The following is a 19,037-nucleotide window of genomic DNA, read 5'->3' as shown; positions in this document are numbered from 1 at the left end:
GCACAGCCAATACAAACAGGTTAATCCAATTACAAGGAACAATTTAGGAGCGCAGGCCAAACCAGAAAGGCGTCTCGCCTGCGTCCGTCGGCGTGTTTGCATTGATCTGCTTTATCAAAGCGGTACGTTTTGGTTATTCCAAGACCCTCAGAAAACGGAATGCTCCCCCCCCCCCCAAAAAAAAATTCCGTATGGACTTTAGGAATTGGAACAGTCCGAGCTCTAAGATTCTAAGCTCTTCTAGAGGTAATTAGCAATTTAGGATCATTTGGGGTTTTGCAAGGGCAGACTTATAAACAAAAATGGACCAGCAGAGCAGTCAATCCTGTATAAATGGCAATGCGGAGAGACTAGCCAGGCTGGTTATAAACCTCGGTGCCGGGTGGTAAGAAGGGTCCAGCTTTATACAACTCCACTAAAGCAATGCAGTAAACTGTATTACAGGAATCAAATGGGGCACAGTATATAGCCCCAACTCCTTCCTGCTCAATCATGTTACCATGCTGTAAACCGTCTTCTCATTGTCTCGGTAATTACAGTACAGTTATCTATACTGGCTGAACAAACAAACAAAGCACTCTGAAAGAGACACAGCTTTCTGTCAGTCTGTCAATGTCTCTTAATGCCACAGCTCAATCAATCAAGTGGAGTTTTGTGTTTATTTGATCAAGGCTGGAACTGGTGAAGCCGAGCCGAGGGACTGGGAGGCAGGCAGGAGATGGCTCTGGGTTCAAGTCACGCAGCTCTGCTGACCGTGGGAGAAGTTAAGAGTTGGTTTAAATGCTTTCCGAGTGTTTATCTCTTAGAATTTCTTCAGACAGACAGACAGACAGAGAACTGCTATCTGCCAAAAGGTCATGTTGGTATGTAAAATGGACTAATTGATTTTTTAAAAGATCAGTTATATCGGGATGTTTCGGAAGACTCATTTCTTTTTGTTGTATAATGACGATTTGGGTTGAAGCGTAACCCAGCCCTCTGGAAGATTGGGAGGGACTGTGCAGTGAAGTTCTGGGTTTGCCCCTCGCTCCGTCGCCCTCCCTTTTAATCTCTGGCTTTGCGGTAGGAACAGCAGGACAGCGTTCCCGCGTGTCGCCGGTCCCAGGGGAGCGAGGCTGTGCTGGCGAGACCTCCGTCGCTCACACTACAGCAAGCTCGCCGGTCAACACTGCCAGAAAAAAACAGTGTGTGAGTGACACGAAACCCCTATATCTCTGTGTGCAGCGGTGGAAAGGAGACTCCTATTGCATAGCAGCTTCACCCATTCCAGGTTTTACTGGAACCTTGATTCGTGTGCAGCTGGGTGTGTCTTACTAACCCCAGCACAGCCAGGAGTGGGTCAAACCACTGTGCAGCGGGAGTCTTGCTTCCAACCCTGTGGTTCAATGTTCTTTTTAATACTAATTGAGCCGATTTGATCTGACACAGATGAATTTAAAAAATAATAAAAATGAGCTTAAAAACCAGGTGCTGTGGTTTATCCCAGCGGGTACAGATTGATCAAACCCCCCCTCTGGGAATGTGAGCGAGTTATAAACGGGAAGTGTGCTCTGAATCACACATTGCTGTCTCGTGTGTTTCTAATTTCGTACAAGAGTTTTTATTGTTGCTTCTAGGGGAGGTTTAGTTGAATATTGCATCATGTAAAACTGCAATGCCAGCAGGAGCCTCTCTTCCATCCCTCGACCAGAACCATTTGCACGTGTTATTGAAGGGAGAGCTCTGGCCCGTGTCGGGTCCTCTCGGGTTCAGTTTGTAATTTCCCTGAACTGTTTTGAGTGGCGTGTCGAACGCTGAAAGAAGCGTCTCCCGGCTACTTCCTCGTGGCGGGAGCGGCTGTGCAGCTACTTGAATGTTTCATGGCTCCTGTCAGGAACAAAGGCGCAGGAAGAGGCTTCTCTTCACTGCGGGGTTTTGTTTCTAATGCAGAGCGATGGTCGCGCTGTGAACAGGGTGGTGGAGTGATGAGAAAGAGGAAGCAGATGTTTCTCAGGGTAGCAGGGAGTCCAAAATCTTACAGGGGCGCGAACTCCAAACCTTCCAGATAATCTCATATACATGATATATTCTGCCTTTTGTAATTAACGAAAGACAAAAGGTTATAGGCAGGGTTTTAGTATTTCTGTTGCGCTTCAAAACTGATTTACAGATCTGATTAGCCATGAGAGAAATGGCTAAGAAAGGAAGAGGTGCCGAAAATGTGTGACTCAACAATGATAAGCACGTTTTTAGCAAACACAAACCAATACCTTTTTTTGGCCTCTGAAAGGAGGGGGTGGTTGAAATGCTGTTTTGGGGGTTGAGGTTTGCTTTTATGTGAAAGTTTTGCAGCCGCTGTGTCTTCGTGGGTTGCGATGTGGTGGTCTGGTGGTTAAAGACAGGGGCTTGTTGCTGGTTCAGTTCCAGCCACTGACTGTCTTTTTTGGGCTGTGGATTCTGATCTGCTCATCGGCTGATTCCATACAAATTAAAGGACGTGGGTGTGTGTGTCGTTTTTGTTTGTTTTTTCGATGCTGCGTCTTCAGTTTCTTCACAGGAAGCAGTGTGTCAGTAGCGAGGTTTGTCCAGCTCCTCCACACACTGCAGCAGTAACCTTGTACTCCTCTTTCTTGTCTTTGTAGACAATGGTGCTGCTGATCTGCAGCCCGCGTTCACAATGGGGGCTTTGTCTCTGTGCCGAGTCTCTGCCTGACTAAGAAGGCAGCAATTGAACTGGTTTTTGCTCTTTCCTTTTGTTTTATCGTCTTTCGCAAGAGGAATGAAGCTGGCTAGCAGTTAGTCATCATTCTGAGAGAACCAGGAATGTGAAAATAGACAAGCCAAGGCAATCGCATGCACTAAATAAATACTCCCCCCTATCTCTTACCAATACAAGATACATACAGTGCACACCGGGGAGAGAGAAATAAATACAAACTAGGTTAATATATTTCACTTGATTTGTCATGCGTGAGTCCCTGCTGACATTTGCACGTGCACTCTTCTCTTTTCGTACAGACAAAAATAATCTTGGCTGTGCTCCGTAGCCTAGCCTCTGCGCTCTCACACACACACACACACACACACACACACACACACACACAGTGAAGGCTCTTGCCAGGACTGCTCCAGAGTTCTGGAATGCGCAGAATGATTTTTTTTTTTTTTTTGGGACACACTGCCGGAGTTTAATTGAGCTTAGCGGGAGACGCTGCTGTTTTGACATTTAAGAACCAGGGATGCAAATGGGGTGTGTGTGTCAAAAAATGTAATTCTGCGCATTCCAGAACTCTGGAGCAGTCCTGGCAAGAGCCTTCACTGTGTGTGTGGCACCGGCGGGGTGGTGATGTGAAGTGACAGTGTTGCGTTTTGCTCTGGGAGAGCTCTGCCGTGCTCTCACCTCGGGGGCGCGGGGGTGTCCGTGTCGCTTGCGTGAGTGAAGGTTAGAGACTGACACACAGCTTCTGTTTGCTCCCAGTCCTGGCTTCAGCGAGCTGCTGCTACTGCTGCTTTGAATAAAATAAAACAGCTTTCCTTTCTACCCTTACTGCACAGCAGCCCTCCCTCCCCCCCTGCTCTGCGGCTCATGTGCATTTTTAACCTGCAGTTGTTCACACAGGCAGCTCCGCTCTCTTGTAAGCGACTCTGCAGTGATGGTGGTGATTCACAGTCCCCCCCCCCCCCTTTTCTGTAAGTTGCTTTGGATAAAAGCTTCTGCTAAATGAGTAATTCAGCTAAAACAATTCTGCTGTACAAAGAAGCGCTGCTCTCCTAACGCTTGCACAAACCTTTAACCCTTCTGCTGCTGGAATGATCTTTTGGATGTATATGTATGACTTTGAATAGGCAGTGTTCACTTTTTCTGACACTCTATCTGTGTGTGTGTGTCTCTCTCCCAGCCTGCGTATGCTTCTCATTTTTACTGTGTCTCCCACGCTCTGTGTGTGTCATATATATATATAATATGGGCACATGATACTGACTCTTGCAGGGGCAGAATCCACAGCAGTGTGATTTGATGTGATGGGAGTTGCCTGGCTGTGAACTCCCCCCTCCCCTCCCCTCGTGTCTGCACCTGGTGCTTAGTTGGCTGTCTGTGGCTTTGCTGGCAAGGTCTCTCCGCACCTGTCAAGACCGCGCTAGGCCTTGCTGCGCTGCTCCTGAAGTTCCCGCTTACAGACTGTCGCCGAAGTCAATCGCCGCTGCTTGATTATTTTTTAATTAACCTCGATAGACGGGCCGTGGCCGCCCCAGGACGCTCATCGCGGCCGGCTGACACTCGCATTAACGACGCGTCTGCTTGATTCAGTCAGGACCTCCTTTTTTAATTAAGAAGTGACGGGGGAACGTTCATGATAACATTTTATAAGTGATTTGGAATCTGCAGCTCTCTTTTTAGGAGCTGAACAATTTAAAGGCTAATTTTTAAGCGAATGATCTGTTCAATTAAGGGTTTAGTCAAGTAATTGAGAGCTCGGCTGGAATGGAAATGAGACACAGGGACCCTGAGGACTGGGTTTGAGAAGATCTGCTGTAAACCGATCCAGCGACTTCACTGTCTTGTTGGTTTTTTTTTTTTGAGGGATGTTTCCTTCAAAGTCCTTCTTTTATGATATCTGAGCAAAGGACTCTTCATCAAAACTGCCTCCTGCATTTACCCCTCTGTAAACAGTCTGGTTCAGTGTTGAAATGTGTAATAAGAGAGACCTGTGTTCTTTGAGTGTTTTTTTTTTTTTTTTTTTTTTTTTTTAGTAATATCTTTTTTGTTATGAAATTAGTTTACAGTCTTTTAACCCCAAGACATAGTGTGAAAATTTCTAAATAATTCTGTGAAGTCTCTGGAATTTTAGGAGGCTTGGTGGTCCAACTGTTAAAGAAGGGGACTGGATACCAGGAGGTTCAAATCCCAGCTCAGCCACTGACTCCCTGTGTGTGACCCTGAGCAAGTCACTGAACCTCCTTGTGGTCCGTCCTTCAGATGAGACGTCAAACAAACGAGGTCCTATTGGAAGCGACTTGCAGCTGTTGATTAACAGTTCACCCTGTAGTGTCCTAAGTCAGATTTTGGATAAACGCGTTTGCTAAAACGACTAATCGTTGACAGCATTGCTGACCCCTGCCCCCTCTCCCCCCTTCCTCTCTCAGCTGCCCACTCTCAGAGGGTGAAGGTGGAGCCGGAGGTATCCTCGTACCCGGGGCAGGACATCACCCTGCGCTGCAGCTTCTCCGACCCTACGGGCGAGGTCAAGAAGAGTCAGGTGACCTGGATCAGGGAGACCCCCGACGGCAAGAAAGTGAACATCGCCGTGTTCAACCCCCAGTTCGGGGCGAGTTACCCCGAAAAGAGCATCGAGGGGCGCATCGCTTTCCGGGACCCCTCCCTGCAGGACCCCAGCATCATCCTGCAGGGGATCACCATGGGAGACGAGGGCAACTACATCTGCGAGTACGCCACCTACCCCAGCGGCAACGAGGAGGGCATGACCAAGCTGTTTGTGCTGGGTGAGCGAGGGGGGGTGAGACTCTATGCCACCAGGGCTGATCAAGCTGGTTATGCTGTAGTAGTCTTTCTCTGATTTCTGTGTCTCCTTTCTTTCTTTCTCTGCCTCTGCCTCTCTCTCTCACACTCACTCACTGTGTGTTAATGTTCCCCCCCCAGCCAAGCCCACCAACAACGCCACAGTGATCCCGGTCCGAGCGGGGCCGGCCCCCGTCGCCGTGGCGCGCTGCGTGTCGGCCAATGGCAAGCCTCCGTCCGAGATCACGTGGGTGTCGGCCCTGCCGGGGAACGGTACGAACTCCGCGGTGACGAACAGCGACGGCACGGTCACGGTGACCAGCGAGTACAGAGTGACCCCGTCCGCAGCGCTCAACGGCAAAGACCTCAGCTGTGTGATCCAGCACAAGACCCTGAGCAAGCCAGCAAGCTTCCAGCTCAAAGTGTCCGTCGAGTGTGAGTATCACGGCTCTGTCTTCTTGCTGAACTTAATTCAGGGGGGTGTGAAGATTTATACAGAGGCAGGGATGGAAATAAGAGCCCTTTTATCAAGCAGTGTCACTTATTCCTGGTGTTAAGAGCCTGGTTTGCCACAGTGTGTCTAGGTAACAAGCTCTGGTGTGTGTCATTATTATTATTAAACCCATAGTAAACACCTGGAGTGGATCACACTGCTATGCAATGGGAGTTGTTTAACAGAATCTCTGTTTTAACAGAGTGCTGCATCGTTGTTGTTGTTTTTGATCAGCGCTGATGTGTTGGAGTTGATTTCAAAAGGGGTTGAGAAAGCAGAATTGACCCCGGTCCCCTTTCTCTCTAACCCACCCTCCCCTCTGTGTTCGATCTCCGCAGACCTCCCCCAGGTGACGATCTCGGGCTACGATGGGAACTGGTTCCTGGGCCGGGAGGGGGTGGAGTTACACTGCGCAGCCAAGGCCAACCCCCCCGCCACCAACGTGGTCTGGAGAGCGTAAGTGTGCTGATTCGGGCTCCTTTCTCCTTTTTCTTCTCACTCTCTGTGACTGTCTCTGTGTCTCTCTCTCTCTCTCTCTCTCTCTCTCTCTCTCTGTGTCTGTCTCTGTGTTTCTCTCTCTCTCTCTCTCTCTCTCTCTCTCTCTCTCTCTCTCTGTGACTGTCTCTCTCTCTCTCTCTCTCTCTCTCTCTCTCTCTCTCTCTCTCCTCTCTCTGTTCTCTCTCTCTCTCTCTCTCTCTCTCTCTCTGTGACATCAGAGCGATGGCTGTAGATCTGCACGTGACACAATGTGCAAAGCCCCCCCCCCCCTTTCTGTGCTAGCCCTCGTTTTTTACTGCTTTTAAAATGAAATAACACGGTTGCAGACTTTACAGATTTTTATCGGGTTGCGTTCGATAGTTGCTGTACTGCCCCTGGGTGTTCAGTGTGGTTTTATACAGCGTTGCCCTGTGTGCTGTTCATGAAATGATTATTCAGTTCCTCGGACAGAGCTCTCCACTGAAGTCAGTTCCTAACAATCAGTTGATGGTTGCTGGTGTGGATGGGGACTGATTCACCATTCAGAGTGAATTAAGACACAGCTGTTTGGGTTTGTGTGGGTCACTGCTTTTTTTTACTCTGTGTGGAGAGGATCGCACACAGAGCTGCCTCCCTTCACACTAGCGCTGCCGCACACAGAGCTGCCTCCCTTCACACTAGCGCTGCCGCACACAGGGCTGCCTCCCTTCACACTAGCGCTGCCGCGCACAGGGCTGCCTCCCTTCACACTAGCGCTGCCGCGCACAGGGCTGCCTCCCTTCACACTAGCGCTGCCGCGCACAGGGCTGCCTCCCTTCACACTAGCGCTGCCGCGCACAGGGCTGGCTCCCTTCACACTAGCGCTGCCGCGCACAGGGCTGCCTCCCTTCACACTAGCGCTGCCGCGCACAGGGCTGCCTCCCTTCACACTAGCGCTGCCGCGCACAGGGCTGCCTCCCTTCACACTAGCGCTGCCGCGCACAGGGCTGCCTCCCTTCACACTAGCGCTGCCGCGCACAGGGCTGCCTCCCTTCACACTAGCGCTGCCGCGCACAGGGCTGCCTCCCTTCACACTAGCGCTGCCGCGCACAGGGCTGGCTCCCTTCACACTAGCGCTGCCGCGCACAGGGCTGCCTCCCTTCACACTAGCGCTGCCGCGCACAGGGCTGCCTCCCTTCACACTAGCGCTGCCGCGCACAGGGCTGCCTCCCTTCACACTAGCGCTGCCGCGCACAGGGCTGCCTCCCTTCACACTAGCGCTGCCGCGCACAGGGCTGCCTCCCTTCACACTAGTGCTGCTGCGCACAGGGCTGTGGAGAGCCGGCTGTCTGTTCTGTAGTTCTTATTCTAGTCAAAACATTTTGTCATTTTGAATTTAAGTCTTTCACCGCAACATGTGTTTCTGTTTTGAGAACCACCAATCTAACTCTTTCCCCCTCTCCCTCTCCCCCAGTCTGAGTGGAGTGCTGCCCCGCTCCGTGGAAGTGAGTGGGCCAGTGCTGAAGGTGACGAAGGTGGACAGCGAACTGAACACCACCTTCATCTGCGAGGCCCAGAACAGTGTTGGAACGGGCAAGCAGGAGTACAACATCCTGGTCAGAGGTGAGAGAAAAATAATTATAAGAATAATTATAGAAAGTGTCCTGTGTAGAATATTCTGGCATTCCTAGCAGAAATTTGCCGGGGGGGGGGGGGGGGGGGGGGGGGGGGGGGGGGGGGGGGTGTTGTTTTATTTTGGGTCCATCAGCAGAAATGTTGGAATTTCCAAGTCGTTTTTGGTTCAGTTTGAACCCGGGAAAGCTTGCTTTTCTTTGACTTTGATGAAAACACTGTTTATCAAAGCAAACTTACGAGGATACACAGACTGAGAGAAAGACAGATAGCTTAATTCTTCTGGTGGAAACATCATACAAAGTGTGTGTGTGTGTGTGTGTGTGTGTGTGTATATATATATTACACATACAGAGATAGAGTGAGTGTATGTATGAACAAGTGAACACTGTCTACTCTGTGACATTCATTTGTATTGTTGGGTTGGGTGTGTCCTGCTGTTTTATACTGGCTGCACAGAGCAGGTGATGTAATGCCTGTGCTGACTATTACAAATGAGATGGAAACGCACAGCCTGTGGGTGTGACCGAAGCAGGGTGGAGGCGAAGCGAGGGAAGGGAGTTACACACCTACACCGAATTCTGATTGCACTCTGTTCAAAATCCTGACTACTTTCCCTTCCTCCTTTACAGTGCTGGCTTTCTTTCCAGCAGGGAGCCCCTCTCTCTCTGTTTTTTAGTAAATGTGTAGGAGGGATGTCACCCATCTCATAAGGGGCCGTCGTGCATTTGCGTCTTCTCCAAGCCCCCCTGTAAAGACGAGAGCTTGTGTTTTTTTTTTTTTTCCTATGCAGGAAAGAGTTAAACTTGCCTGTCTGCTTTTTTTTCCCTATTCATTAGATGGCTTATCTGCTTGTGTTCTGCAGCGGCGTCTCTGCTCTGGTGTGTGTGCGTCTTGAATCTCTCAGCAGACTTCTTTTTAGAAAGCATTGAGTGGGCTTGCATAACGTCTCATTTTTTTAGTGTGCAAGGTTCACATGGAACTTTGAATTATTGTTATTGTAATACAAATTTATAATTCATTTTTTTCTGTAAATACATTAAGACAATACATTTTTAAAACTAGTAAAACCATTTATTTAGTTATTTTGAAAATGCGGTTTCCTGCAAAAGAACTGGCCCCTGGCAGCCGTCCAGCATGGAAAGGGTTAGGGACGATTACGCACCGCCGAGAGCGTGGGCTGGCTCAAAGGCTTGCTCTGCCAGCGTGGCTGAACTGGTTCCTCTCGATCTTGCTTCAGTGTCAGACTGGATACCTGACCTTCACGTTCATGAAAAGCAGGCTTGCAGGGGGCTGGAAACCTGGCTGCAGCCGGGCACGAGAGCCTTTCTGTTCTCTGGGTCTGCCAGGCAAAGCCTCTTCCTGAAACTGACATGCCAGTGAAGCAACAGTGGGCGTTTAAAATAATTGTCGAGCGAAATACCTTGTCTTGTTAAGATTGGGTCATATTTTTTTATAATTGGTTTTGTTTTAAGGTGTATAAGTTTCACACCCTCTTCCTTGAACTTAGATATTTAAGAGCTAGTAGTAATAATTAATAACAAAATCTAAAAAAATAAAAATAAATAAATTCTTCGCTACGAGTCGAGGCATCTGTCGTTTTGAATTGTAGTTTCTCTTTGCGTTTCTCTTTATTAAATTAGCTTGCAGTTGAAGTGAGATGTGTCTGAAAGGATGTTTTGTTAATGAGACTGAACAAGCTGAAGAGAGACGCTGCGCAGTAAACCTCAGCCCGGGGGTGCTGAGAACCTCCACATGTTCATCTCCGTTCTCTGCCCCTCCTCAGGGCAGCAATCAGATTAACAGGAGGTGACATGCGCTGACATTTTTCTGAGTCGCACTAATTCTTTTTCTTTTTAAGCACCTGGGAAAACAAACGGTTCTTCTCCAAGCCTGCATTGGTGAGCTTCGATCAGGGCTGGCCAGACTGCTCCTGGTCCTTGTTTGCAAACCCTGTTCTAAATTGTTCCAGCCCCTACCATTAATTAGACCAAATAAGATTCTAATAAGCGCTTACCCTAATCCAACTGAGTAATTTTAGGGTTTGAAAAAAGCAGTTTTTAGTCCACAGAGAAATCCAGCTTGACTGAAAACCGGATGGCTCAGGACTGAGCTTTGTGTCTTGCATCCAGAAGATTTTGATTTTTTTTTTTTTTTTTTTTTTTTTAAATGCTGTATATATTTAGCCTGCTGTACAAAAGATGTTCAAAGTAAATGGAAATCTAGATTTAATAAATAAATAAAGGCAGCATTATCTCCATTATTGCTGGGTCTGTGACTGCTCCAGGGAGGGGAGCTCGGCAGAGCGCTAATGCAGTCTGAGGAGCCATTGCCAGGGGTACAGGGCTGGTGGGAGGGACAGTGAAACGTGTGTGTGTGTGTATGTGTGTTATTTTTTTATAAATGGCTAAGGATATGTCTGCTTTTAACCTTATCTGGGTTCTCTCTCTCTCTCTCTGTGTGTGTGGAAATGAATTCTCAGTGATTTTCTATTGTAAACCGCAGTGGACAAGCATAATCTTTCCCTGGGAATGAAACCCAATCAAGCTTTGAGCGCAGCTCACAAAACCAAGCAGACTGACGCTTCCTCGACGACTCCTCCTTTCAGCTTCGTCATAAAATTGTAGGAAGGCGCAAGCGTTTGTCTGCCTGACTTTGGTTTCTTCTAGTTTTCCGATTTTTGAGCGTTCTGAATCGCAGGGATGGAAGGAGCCTCCCGTTCTCACAGCAGTTTGGTCTGTTCCGAGTTTAAATGCAAGCTTGATTAGCCACGGTGTGTGCAGGGAACAAGCATGGGTGTGTCTGATTATTAAACTCGCAGTGAAACCTGGAACAGATCAAACTGCTCATTCCCTGCTTCCTCTTAAGAGCTTTACAGCGACGATTGCATCTTGATAAAAAGGGGTTAATTTTTAACATACTCCACCCTGGGATTTCATTGGAGAATTTCAGAGCATGTGTTGTCCAGATCTGTAAATAAAATTCAGCTGACTGTAGGTGTCTGATCTTCTATCGCTGGCGTTGCACGATAGCTTTTATCAAAAATCATATCTACAAAAAAAACAATATCCAAGTCCTAAAACACAGACTGGCTCACCGTGAGAAGGGTTTTGACGTTAAATGTTAAATTAATAAAACTTTACCATGCATTAGTAAGACCTCATCTTGAATATTGTGTTCAGTTCTGGTCACCTCGCTACAAAAAGGATATTGCTGCTCTAGAAAGAGTGCAAAGAAGAGCGACCAGAATTATCCCGGGTTTAAAAGGCATATCATGTGCAGCAGGGTAAAAGAATTGAATCTGTTCAGTCTTGAACAAAGAAGACTACGCGGCGACCTGATTCAAGCATTCAGAATCCTAAAAGGTATTGACAGTGTCGACCCAAGGGACTTTTTCAACCTGAAACAAGGACCAGGGGTCACAGATGGAGATTAGAGAAAGGGGCATTCAGAACAGAAAATAGGAGGAACATTTTTGCTCAGAGAATCGTGAAAGTCTGGGTCCGACTCCCCAGTAATGTTGTTGAAGCTGACACCCTGGGATCCTTCAAGAAGCTGCTTGATGAGATTCTGGGATCAATAAGCTACTGACAACCAAACGAGCAAGATGGGCCGAATGGCCTCCTCATTTTGTAAACTTCCTTGTGTTAAATATTTTCTGTTTGACGCTGGAGCATTAGATCGGCTGTCCTGTACAAACACACTGCAAGCTCCTTGAGGTGCAATTGCCCCTCGATCTCGAATCCTTATCGTGCGTTTTCAGTTCTTTTTAATAATGAAATCCAGCAATGGCTCAAACTCGCAAGACTGAGTCCGGTCACAAGAATATTCAGCAGTTAAACCGAGAAACTGAAACGCGATGACAGGCTTTATTTTTTTTATTTATTTATTTTTTTCTTTGATTTTGAAGGACCGTTTTCAATAAGCGTTTCCTGCAGTTTATTAAAGATGACAAGATTTCCGCCTGCCTGCAAACGAGGTTGGGGAGCGGGAGGGAGGGGTAAATCAAGGATAAAGGGTTTGTTTATTATTTTTTTGAGCAGAGACTGAGAACAGTCAGAGCAAGCAGGCAATAGAAAAGTGATCTATCAGCAGCCGAAGGGCAGAGAGGTGGTTGTAAGTTTAAACTGAGATGCCTTGTTGTTTTGCTTTGAAATCAGAATAGGGTGTTTTGTTGGTATTTGTACACACACACGGGTGGGGGGTGGAGGGGGGATCGACGACTCGTCACCATGGGAACACAGGGCTGGGAGTGAGTTTCTAGTTTAAAAGCAGAAGTAGTCTCTCTGTCTCTGTTGCTCAAATTTCTTTTGATGTGCAAATCGGTGAAATAAAAAAATATTTTATATTATAATTAGGGCTTCCACTTTTCTGTTTCTATTTTCCATCTCTCTCCCTCTCTTTTTAAACCTACATTAATAGTTAAACCTTAACTGAATACCAGATTGTTTAAATTAACGATGCTCTACCAGACACTAACGCAGTGGTAATTAATAAGCTGAATGCAGCAATTAGAGCCGGAACGAATTGCAGGTTCAGGTAGAATCAGGTGAGATCAAAGCATGTCGTTTGTTAACTCAATCAAGATTTGAGGGTACCCTCAATACCCTGCACAAGCTGGTTTTGTGGCGTAAACAGTTACATTTAGAAGTTCAGTTATGTTCAGTTTTCATGGTTTGGATCTCTCAGCCTCCTCCCAATGTGAAGGACAGTAGATTTCCAAAAACAGGTTTTCGATTGGAACAGAATCCTGGACACGTGTGGAGACTCAAGAACTGACGCCTCGCTTCCCACGCACGCACGCATGCACGCACGCACGCACGGGTTTCAGAATACTAAAAAGAAAAAAACACCAGGATTGGAAACTGACCCCCCCCCCCCCCCCCCCCCCCCCCATCTTCACTCCACCCCCATACAACTAGGATCATTTTGCTTTTGAAAAACGAAAAAAGAAAAATTGCCACATCACCAACCAACCTCTGTATCTCTCTCTTCTCTCTCCTCTCTCCTCCCCCCCTGTGTAGAGAGCCCCCCACAGCCACAAGGCAACGACCCAGGCATGGTGGCGGGAGCCGTCATTGGCTGTCTGCTGGCTGTCCTGCTGATTGCTGGGCTGGTCATCTTCTGCCTCTGCCGGAGAAAGAGGGAGCGGGGTTACCGGGGCGGGGAGCAGCAGGGCAGCTACGACCCCAAGACCAGGGTCTTCGGCGGGGGCAAGAACGGAAGCAACAACAACGGGACCACCTTCACCTACCGCGAGGACTCCTCGGAGGCCACGACCGAGCGGGCCGCCCTACCCCTGACCGCCGAGGACATCCTGCTGAGCAGAGAGATGGACACCCTGGAGAAGTCCAAGTTTGACCTGGAGGCGGACGAGGGTTATGACCGCTTCGACGAGAGCTTCGTGGACAGCCGACCCGTACTGCAGCTCCAACACGGTGGAGAGGAGGAGGCTGGCTTCGTGGACGACGACATGGAGTCCCAGAGAGATGGCTCGGTCATATCCAGGACTGCCGTCTACGTTTAGAGGAGAGGCGAGAGTCAGACAGAGGAGAGGAGGGGAGGTGAACGATAGGGCCATCATATCCAGGACTGTTGTCAGGAAGTTTGGAAGATCGCTCTTTGCTCTGTTGTTTTTTTCCTGACTGTGAAGAAGGAAGAAGAAACCTGGCTTCAGCTATTTCAGGACTGCTGTGTAGAGAAGGGTGGGGGGTGGGTGAGGCTTGCCTTGTGCACGTGGGGTAGATGAAGGATAAAACATTCCTGCTCTGGTGTTAGAAGCTGCTGGGGGGGGGGGGGGGGGGGGGGCATTAACCACTCTCAGGGCAGTCCTGTAGTGTGCCACTAAACAGTCTAGTTTTCAGTTTCAACAGAACTCTCACTGAAATCCTTGGGTCGAACCACCTTGAAGTTTAAATGAAACCTGGTTTTTGGTTGGGTACTGCTTTTCAAAGCTGAAATATTGAAACATCTACAGCAGGGGTCTCCAACCCTGGTCCTGGAGAGCCCCAGTCCAGCAGGTTTTCTAAGTGGCTAAAGACCTGGAACATCTGTTCATCCTGACTAATTAAGCCAATAATTGGTTCAATTAAGTAACAGAGCTTGGTTGAAATGAAAACCAGCCGCCCCAGTAGCGCTCCAGGACCTGGGTTGGAGTCCGCAGCTCTACAGCATCCCCCTCTCCAAATACAATGTGATTCTGTTTCTGTCTTTGTTCACTCACCTGTGTGTATGTATATAACAAAAAACAATCTTCTAAAATTCTAACCACTGTACCAAGGTTCTTCTCTGAGGGCCTTTTTGTGCTTTTGTTTTTTTTTTTTTTTTTTTTTTTTTTTAAGAAAAAATAAATAGTATCTTTTTTGCATCTTTTTGAAGGCTGCTATCATTCCAGCACTGTACCGGAGAGGGGGGAGGGGAACCAGCACAAGCAATTTTGAAATGTTTAAGTAGCTTCAAATGTCACAGCTGTTGCTTTAATGTATTTAGTTTTGAACCGAACGGGTTCAGTTGTTCCAGATACTCGGTTGAAATTCCTTTTCTCAGTTGGTCTTTCTACTGGCTTTTGAGTTTGCTTGTCTGGAGAATCTTAAAGGCCTGGGGACCCGAAGAGCCTTCGTTTTGTTTTTTTCTGTTCAAACCACGGCCTTTTGGACCGTCCTATTGCTGAAATGCACTGAGGGGGAGGTTTGCTCAGTCCTTGGCATTTTGAAGGAAAGAAAGAAAAGCAAAAATCACTTCGGTCTCACTTGGTGAGTTCCACTTTCAAAGTCTGGCACACGGCAAGAAGTGAGGGTCTGTTCGGTGCTGAAACTTGAAATTAATTTTGCTCTTTTTGAATGTTTGATGTTCTGGGTTTAACGCGGTATAGCGCTTTTTAAAAAGAAAGCTTTACCATGTTAATTTATATTGTGTGTGTGTGTGTGTGTGTTTTTATATAAAATTATATATTATATACACACACACAGTGTACAAAACGTTAGGAACACCTGCTCTTTCCATGAAATAGACCGACAAGGTGAATCCAGGTGAAAGCTATAATCCCTTATTGATGTAACCTGTTAAATCCACTTCAATCAGTGTAGATGAAGGGGAGACAGGTTGAAGAAGGATTTTTAAGCCTTGACACAGTTGAGACATGGATTGTGTATGTGTGCCATTCAGAGGGTAAATGGGTAAGACAAAAGATTTAACTGCCTTTGAACGGGGGTATGGTAGTAGGTGCCAGGCGCACCGGGTTCAGTGTGTCAAGAACTGCAACACTGCTGGTTTTTCACGCTCAGCAGTTTCCTGTGTGTATCAAGGATGGTCCACCACCCAAAGGACATCCAGCCAATGGCAGGCCAGTGGTCGAAAACGGTTCATTGATGAAAGAGGCCAAAGAAGGCTGACACAAATTGTGCAGAGCAACAGACGGGCTACAGTCAGTCAACTGACAGTCCAGTACAACACTGGTGCCGAAAGACCCACAAAGAATGCAAAACTCATCTACCTTGACACGAATGGGGTCTGGCAGCCGACGACATAACACAAGAAACTGCGGTTGCAGTGGGCTAGGGTATGGAGAAAACCACATGAGTACATGCATCCATCATGCTGCATGTCCACATTGCAGGCTGGTGGTGATGGTGTGGGGTGTGTTTTATGGCACACATTGGGCCCCTTGATAAAAGTGGGGCAATGTTTGAATGCCACAGGATATCTGAACATCATTGCCAATCAGGTGCATCCCTTCATGCCAGCAGTGTATCCATCCGCTAATGGGTTTTTTAAGCAGGATAATGCCCCATGCTGCAAGGCTAGGATTGTCCAGGAATGGTTCCATGAACATGACCGTGAATTCAGCTTACTGCAGTGGCCTGCCCAGTCAGCAGATCTCAATCCAATTGAGCATCTGTGGGATGAGATGGAACGAGCTATTCGGAGTAGAGATCCACTACCAGCCAACTTGACACAACTGTGGGAAGCATTGGAGTCAACATGGGCCAGCATCCCTGTGGAACGCTTTCGACACCTTGCAGAGTCCATGCCCCGACGAATTGAGGCTGTTCTGAGGGCAAAAGGGGGTGCAACTCAATATTAGGAAGGTGTTCCTAATGTTTTGTACACTGTGTGTGTCGTATATATATATATATATATATATATATATATATATATATTATATATATATATATAATAACTTAATTAATTACAAAACCAGATTGACCAAAATTGCTAACGAACATTTATCTGGAAAAAGAGATCATCTCGCTCGTGACATTTAGTGTCGATGTAACATTCATCTCTTATATCTTTAGAGAAAACAACTTTGTGACCATCACGGACCTATCTTTGATAGACTCACTGAACACAAGACAGTCCGACAGTAATTCTTCAAGTTTGATAGATAGATTATATATATATATATATATATATATATATATAATTATAATCTTAGTTTTAAAATACACTTTTTTCAATATTTCTTACCAAACCCAATTATTCGTGGTTTCTGTATGAATTACCCTTCGTCTCAAAAATAGAGAGCCGTTTTGATACATCCTGCTCTTACAGTAATCTTATTGTCGGTAGAGCATCGTGGGTCTTTTGCAATGCTCCTGCAATCGAAACTCTGCTGTGTTAATACAGTATAACTGCATGCAGAGGGCTCTCTCTGACCATGAGAAGATTATCTCTCAAACATGAAGGAATCTGTGATCTGGAACCCGTTGGTGACCGGTCTAACTTGGCAAGCTGCTGAATTTTGCAGTGGTGCTTGAGGCAACGACTTGGTTTAACCCTTGCAGTCCTGTTTGTAGCCCTATAGCCGAGGGCTCGTCTTTTCCCAGCACTGTATGTTAACACGCGTGGTCGGAGCTCACGTGGAAACCTCGCAAGAGTCAGGCCCCAGTCTGAGGTAGTGTATAATAATTAAAATAACAGATTGGGGGGGGGGGGCAGTGTTCCTGTTACAAGTGACTCAGCAGCTGTTGTCGATGATGCATAGTTCACACCTCCTAGACTCAAAGTCCTTTTGGGGAAAGGCTTTTGCTAAATGACTAATTCTAATATACACTGCTCAATAAAACGCTCCTCCTGCAGCCCGACAGAAGTAATTCAGGACTGTAAGGGCTGCCCTCGAAGTAAACTCTGGTTTCTGTGCATGGGTTTAGTTTCCTCGCAATCTATTTCAGTTCTGCAATATTGACAGGGAAGCTCACATGCTGGCCTACTACCTTGCTGTGTATAATTTTATAAATTCCCCTTCAGCTCAAACGTGGTGTTTAGTTTAACTTCTTCAATAAAAGTCGTCTGGGCTAAGAATAGAGTTTGCTTATCCTCTGGCTTCAGTCTTAGATTTTTTATAATTTTTTCCACACACGCATTGTAAAATAGTTATCAGCCCTGCTCTCGAACCCGGTTCTGTTCTGGGTGCCGGTATTCTGCCTAGACAAGAGACGCGTGTAGGAAACCTCGTTTCGTCTGGTTTTGTGTTCACTCTGAATGGTGGCTAATTTCAGGAAAAAATTCTGCTTCATCTCACTGGAAACCGACAAGCATGCAAAAAAAAAAAAAAAAAAAAAAAAAAAAAAAAAAAAAAGAGATGACTTTGCTTTTTTTTTTTTTAATGGGTTTCTTTTTTCAAAGTGTTTTTTTTGTGACTGAAATATTGCTGTTGTGTTTTTGTTATTAATAATTGATCTGTCCAATATCGCAAACGTGTACAGAGTGCTAATAAAACGTGTAACATTGTAAATGTGTGCGGTTTTTTTTTTCAATAGCATGTCTTCTCTAGACTCGATTTTTTTTTTTTTTTTTTTGATTTTTTTTTTTTTTTTTTTTTTTTAAATCTGCGAGAATCAGGCTGTGAAAAAAATAGAGGAAACTGGAAGGGGAATTTAAAAAAAAACAAAGCTTTCAAAGCTTTTTTTCTTTTTTTTTTCCCCTGTCTGTTTTTGAACTTCCCCCTTTTTTTCAATAACAATTGCTAGATTAACTGGAGAGACTAGAAGCCTTTCGTTTTCAGAAACTCCATCACCATAAAAGGTGGCCCTGCAGGAGAGAGCTACAAACTGTGTTCGTTAGCGCAGGAAATGCATCTTTTTATTTTGGGTGGGAGGGGGAAGACCCTCCTGATGAGATGCAAAACAAACGAGGTCCTATTGGAAGAGACTCTGCAGCAGTTGTTGATGATGCAGAGTTCACCCCCCTAGTCTCTGCAAGTCTCTTTGGATAAAAGCGTCTGCTGAACGATTTATTAATAATAGGGTTAGCAGTAGCAGGTGATTTAATTAGAGGGTTGCACGGTTTTTTGGGGTTTTTTTTTTGTTTAAAGCCCCAAAGTTATCTCTGTTTAGAAATCCCCTCTACTGGGTGACGTGGAGGAAGTCCCCTCTGACACCCCAACCAGCAACTGGGGTGCGAAGTCAGCACTGAGAAGAGCGCCCTGCTCATTTCACAATGACTGTGTGTGTGTGTGTGTGTGTGTGTGTCGGTGTGCGCACGTCGGAGAATTTGTTCCCGTTTTACTAGATGGACAGCCCTTCTCAAATATAGTGGGTGCGATGTAGTCGAGGTTAAACTGAGATTACCCACGTCTCATTGAGAGAGTACGGTGTTTACTCTCTCCTGTGCTATCAAGTCCTGTATTAAGTTTTCCATTTAGCAGACATTTTTATCCAAAACGATTTAGATTAGGAGGGTGAGCTCTGCATCATCAACAACCTCTGCAGAGTCCCTTCCAATAGGACCTCGTTTGTTTTGCGTCTCATCTGAAGGACGGAGCACAAGGAGGTTCAGTGGCTTGCTCAGGGTCCCACATACAGTCAGTGGCTGAGCTGGGATTTGAACCTCCTGGTGTCCAGGCCCTGTCAGATTCCCCGAGGGCTGTGTGTAAACGAGCCCATCTGGTTTCCAGCAGACAGCAAAACCGGCTTTTCAGTTCCAACAAAGAATTCGTGCTGGACCAAACCAGGAAGT

The 19,037-nt window shown here is 46.6% G+C and overlaps 1 protein-coding gene across 1 annotated transcript in view; it reads left to right on the top strand.

The window, feature by feature from the left end:
• The first annotated feature begins 302 nt into the window (after positions 1 to 302).
• The window catches only part of LOC121298584 (nectin-2-like), a 26,263-nt gene continuing 7,528 nt past the window's right edge, over positions 303 to 19,037 (top strand). The window contains exons 1-5 of the mRNA XM_041225711.1: positions 303 to 385; positions 5,084 to 5,481; positions 5,639 to 5,932; positions 6,329 to 6,446; positions 7,921 to 8,069. Of these exons, the coding sequence (XP_041081645.1) occupies positions 303 to 385; positions 5,084 to 5,481; positions 5,639 to 5,932; positions 6,329 to 6,446; positions 7,921 to 8,069 (1,042 nt within the window). The remainder of the gene's footprint in view (positions 386 to 5,083; positions 5,482 to 5,638; positions 5,933 to 6,328; positions 6,447 to 7,920; positions 8,070 to 19,037) is intronic.

Source organism: Polyodon spathula, chromosome 24 (genome assembly GCF_017654505.1).
Source record: "Polyodon spathula isolate WHYD16114869_AA chromosome 24, ASM1765450v1, whole genome shotgun sequence".
Lineage (NCBI taxonomy): Eukaryota > Metazoa > Chordata > Actinopteri > Acipenseriformes > Polyodontidae > Polyodon > Polyodon spathula.
This window is presented reverse-complemented; position numbering and strand designations above follow the sequence as displayed.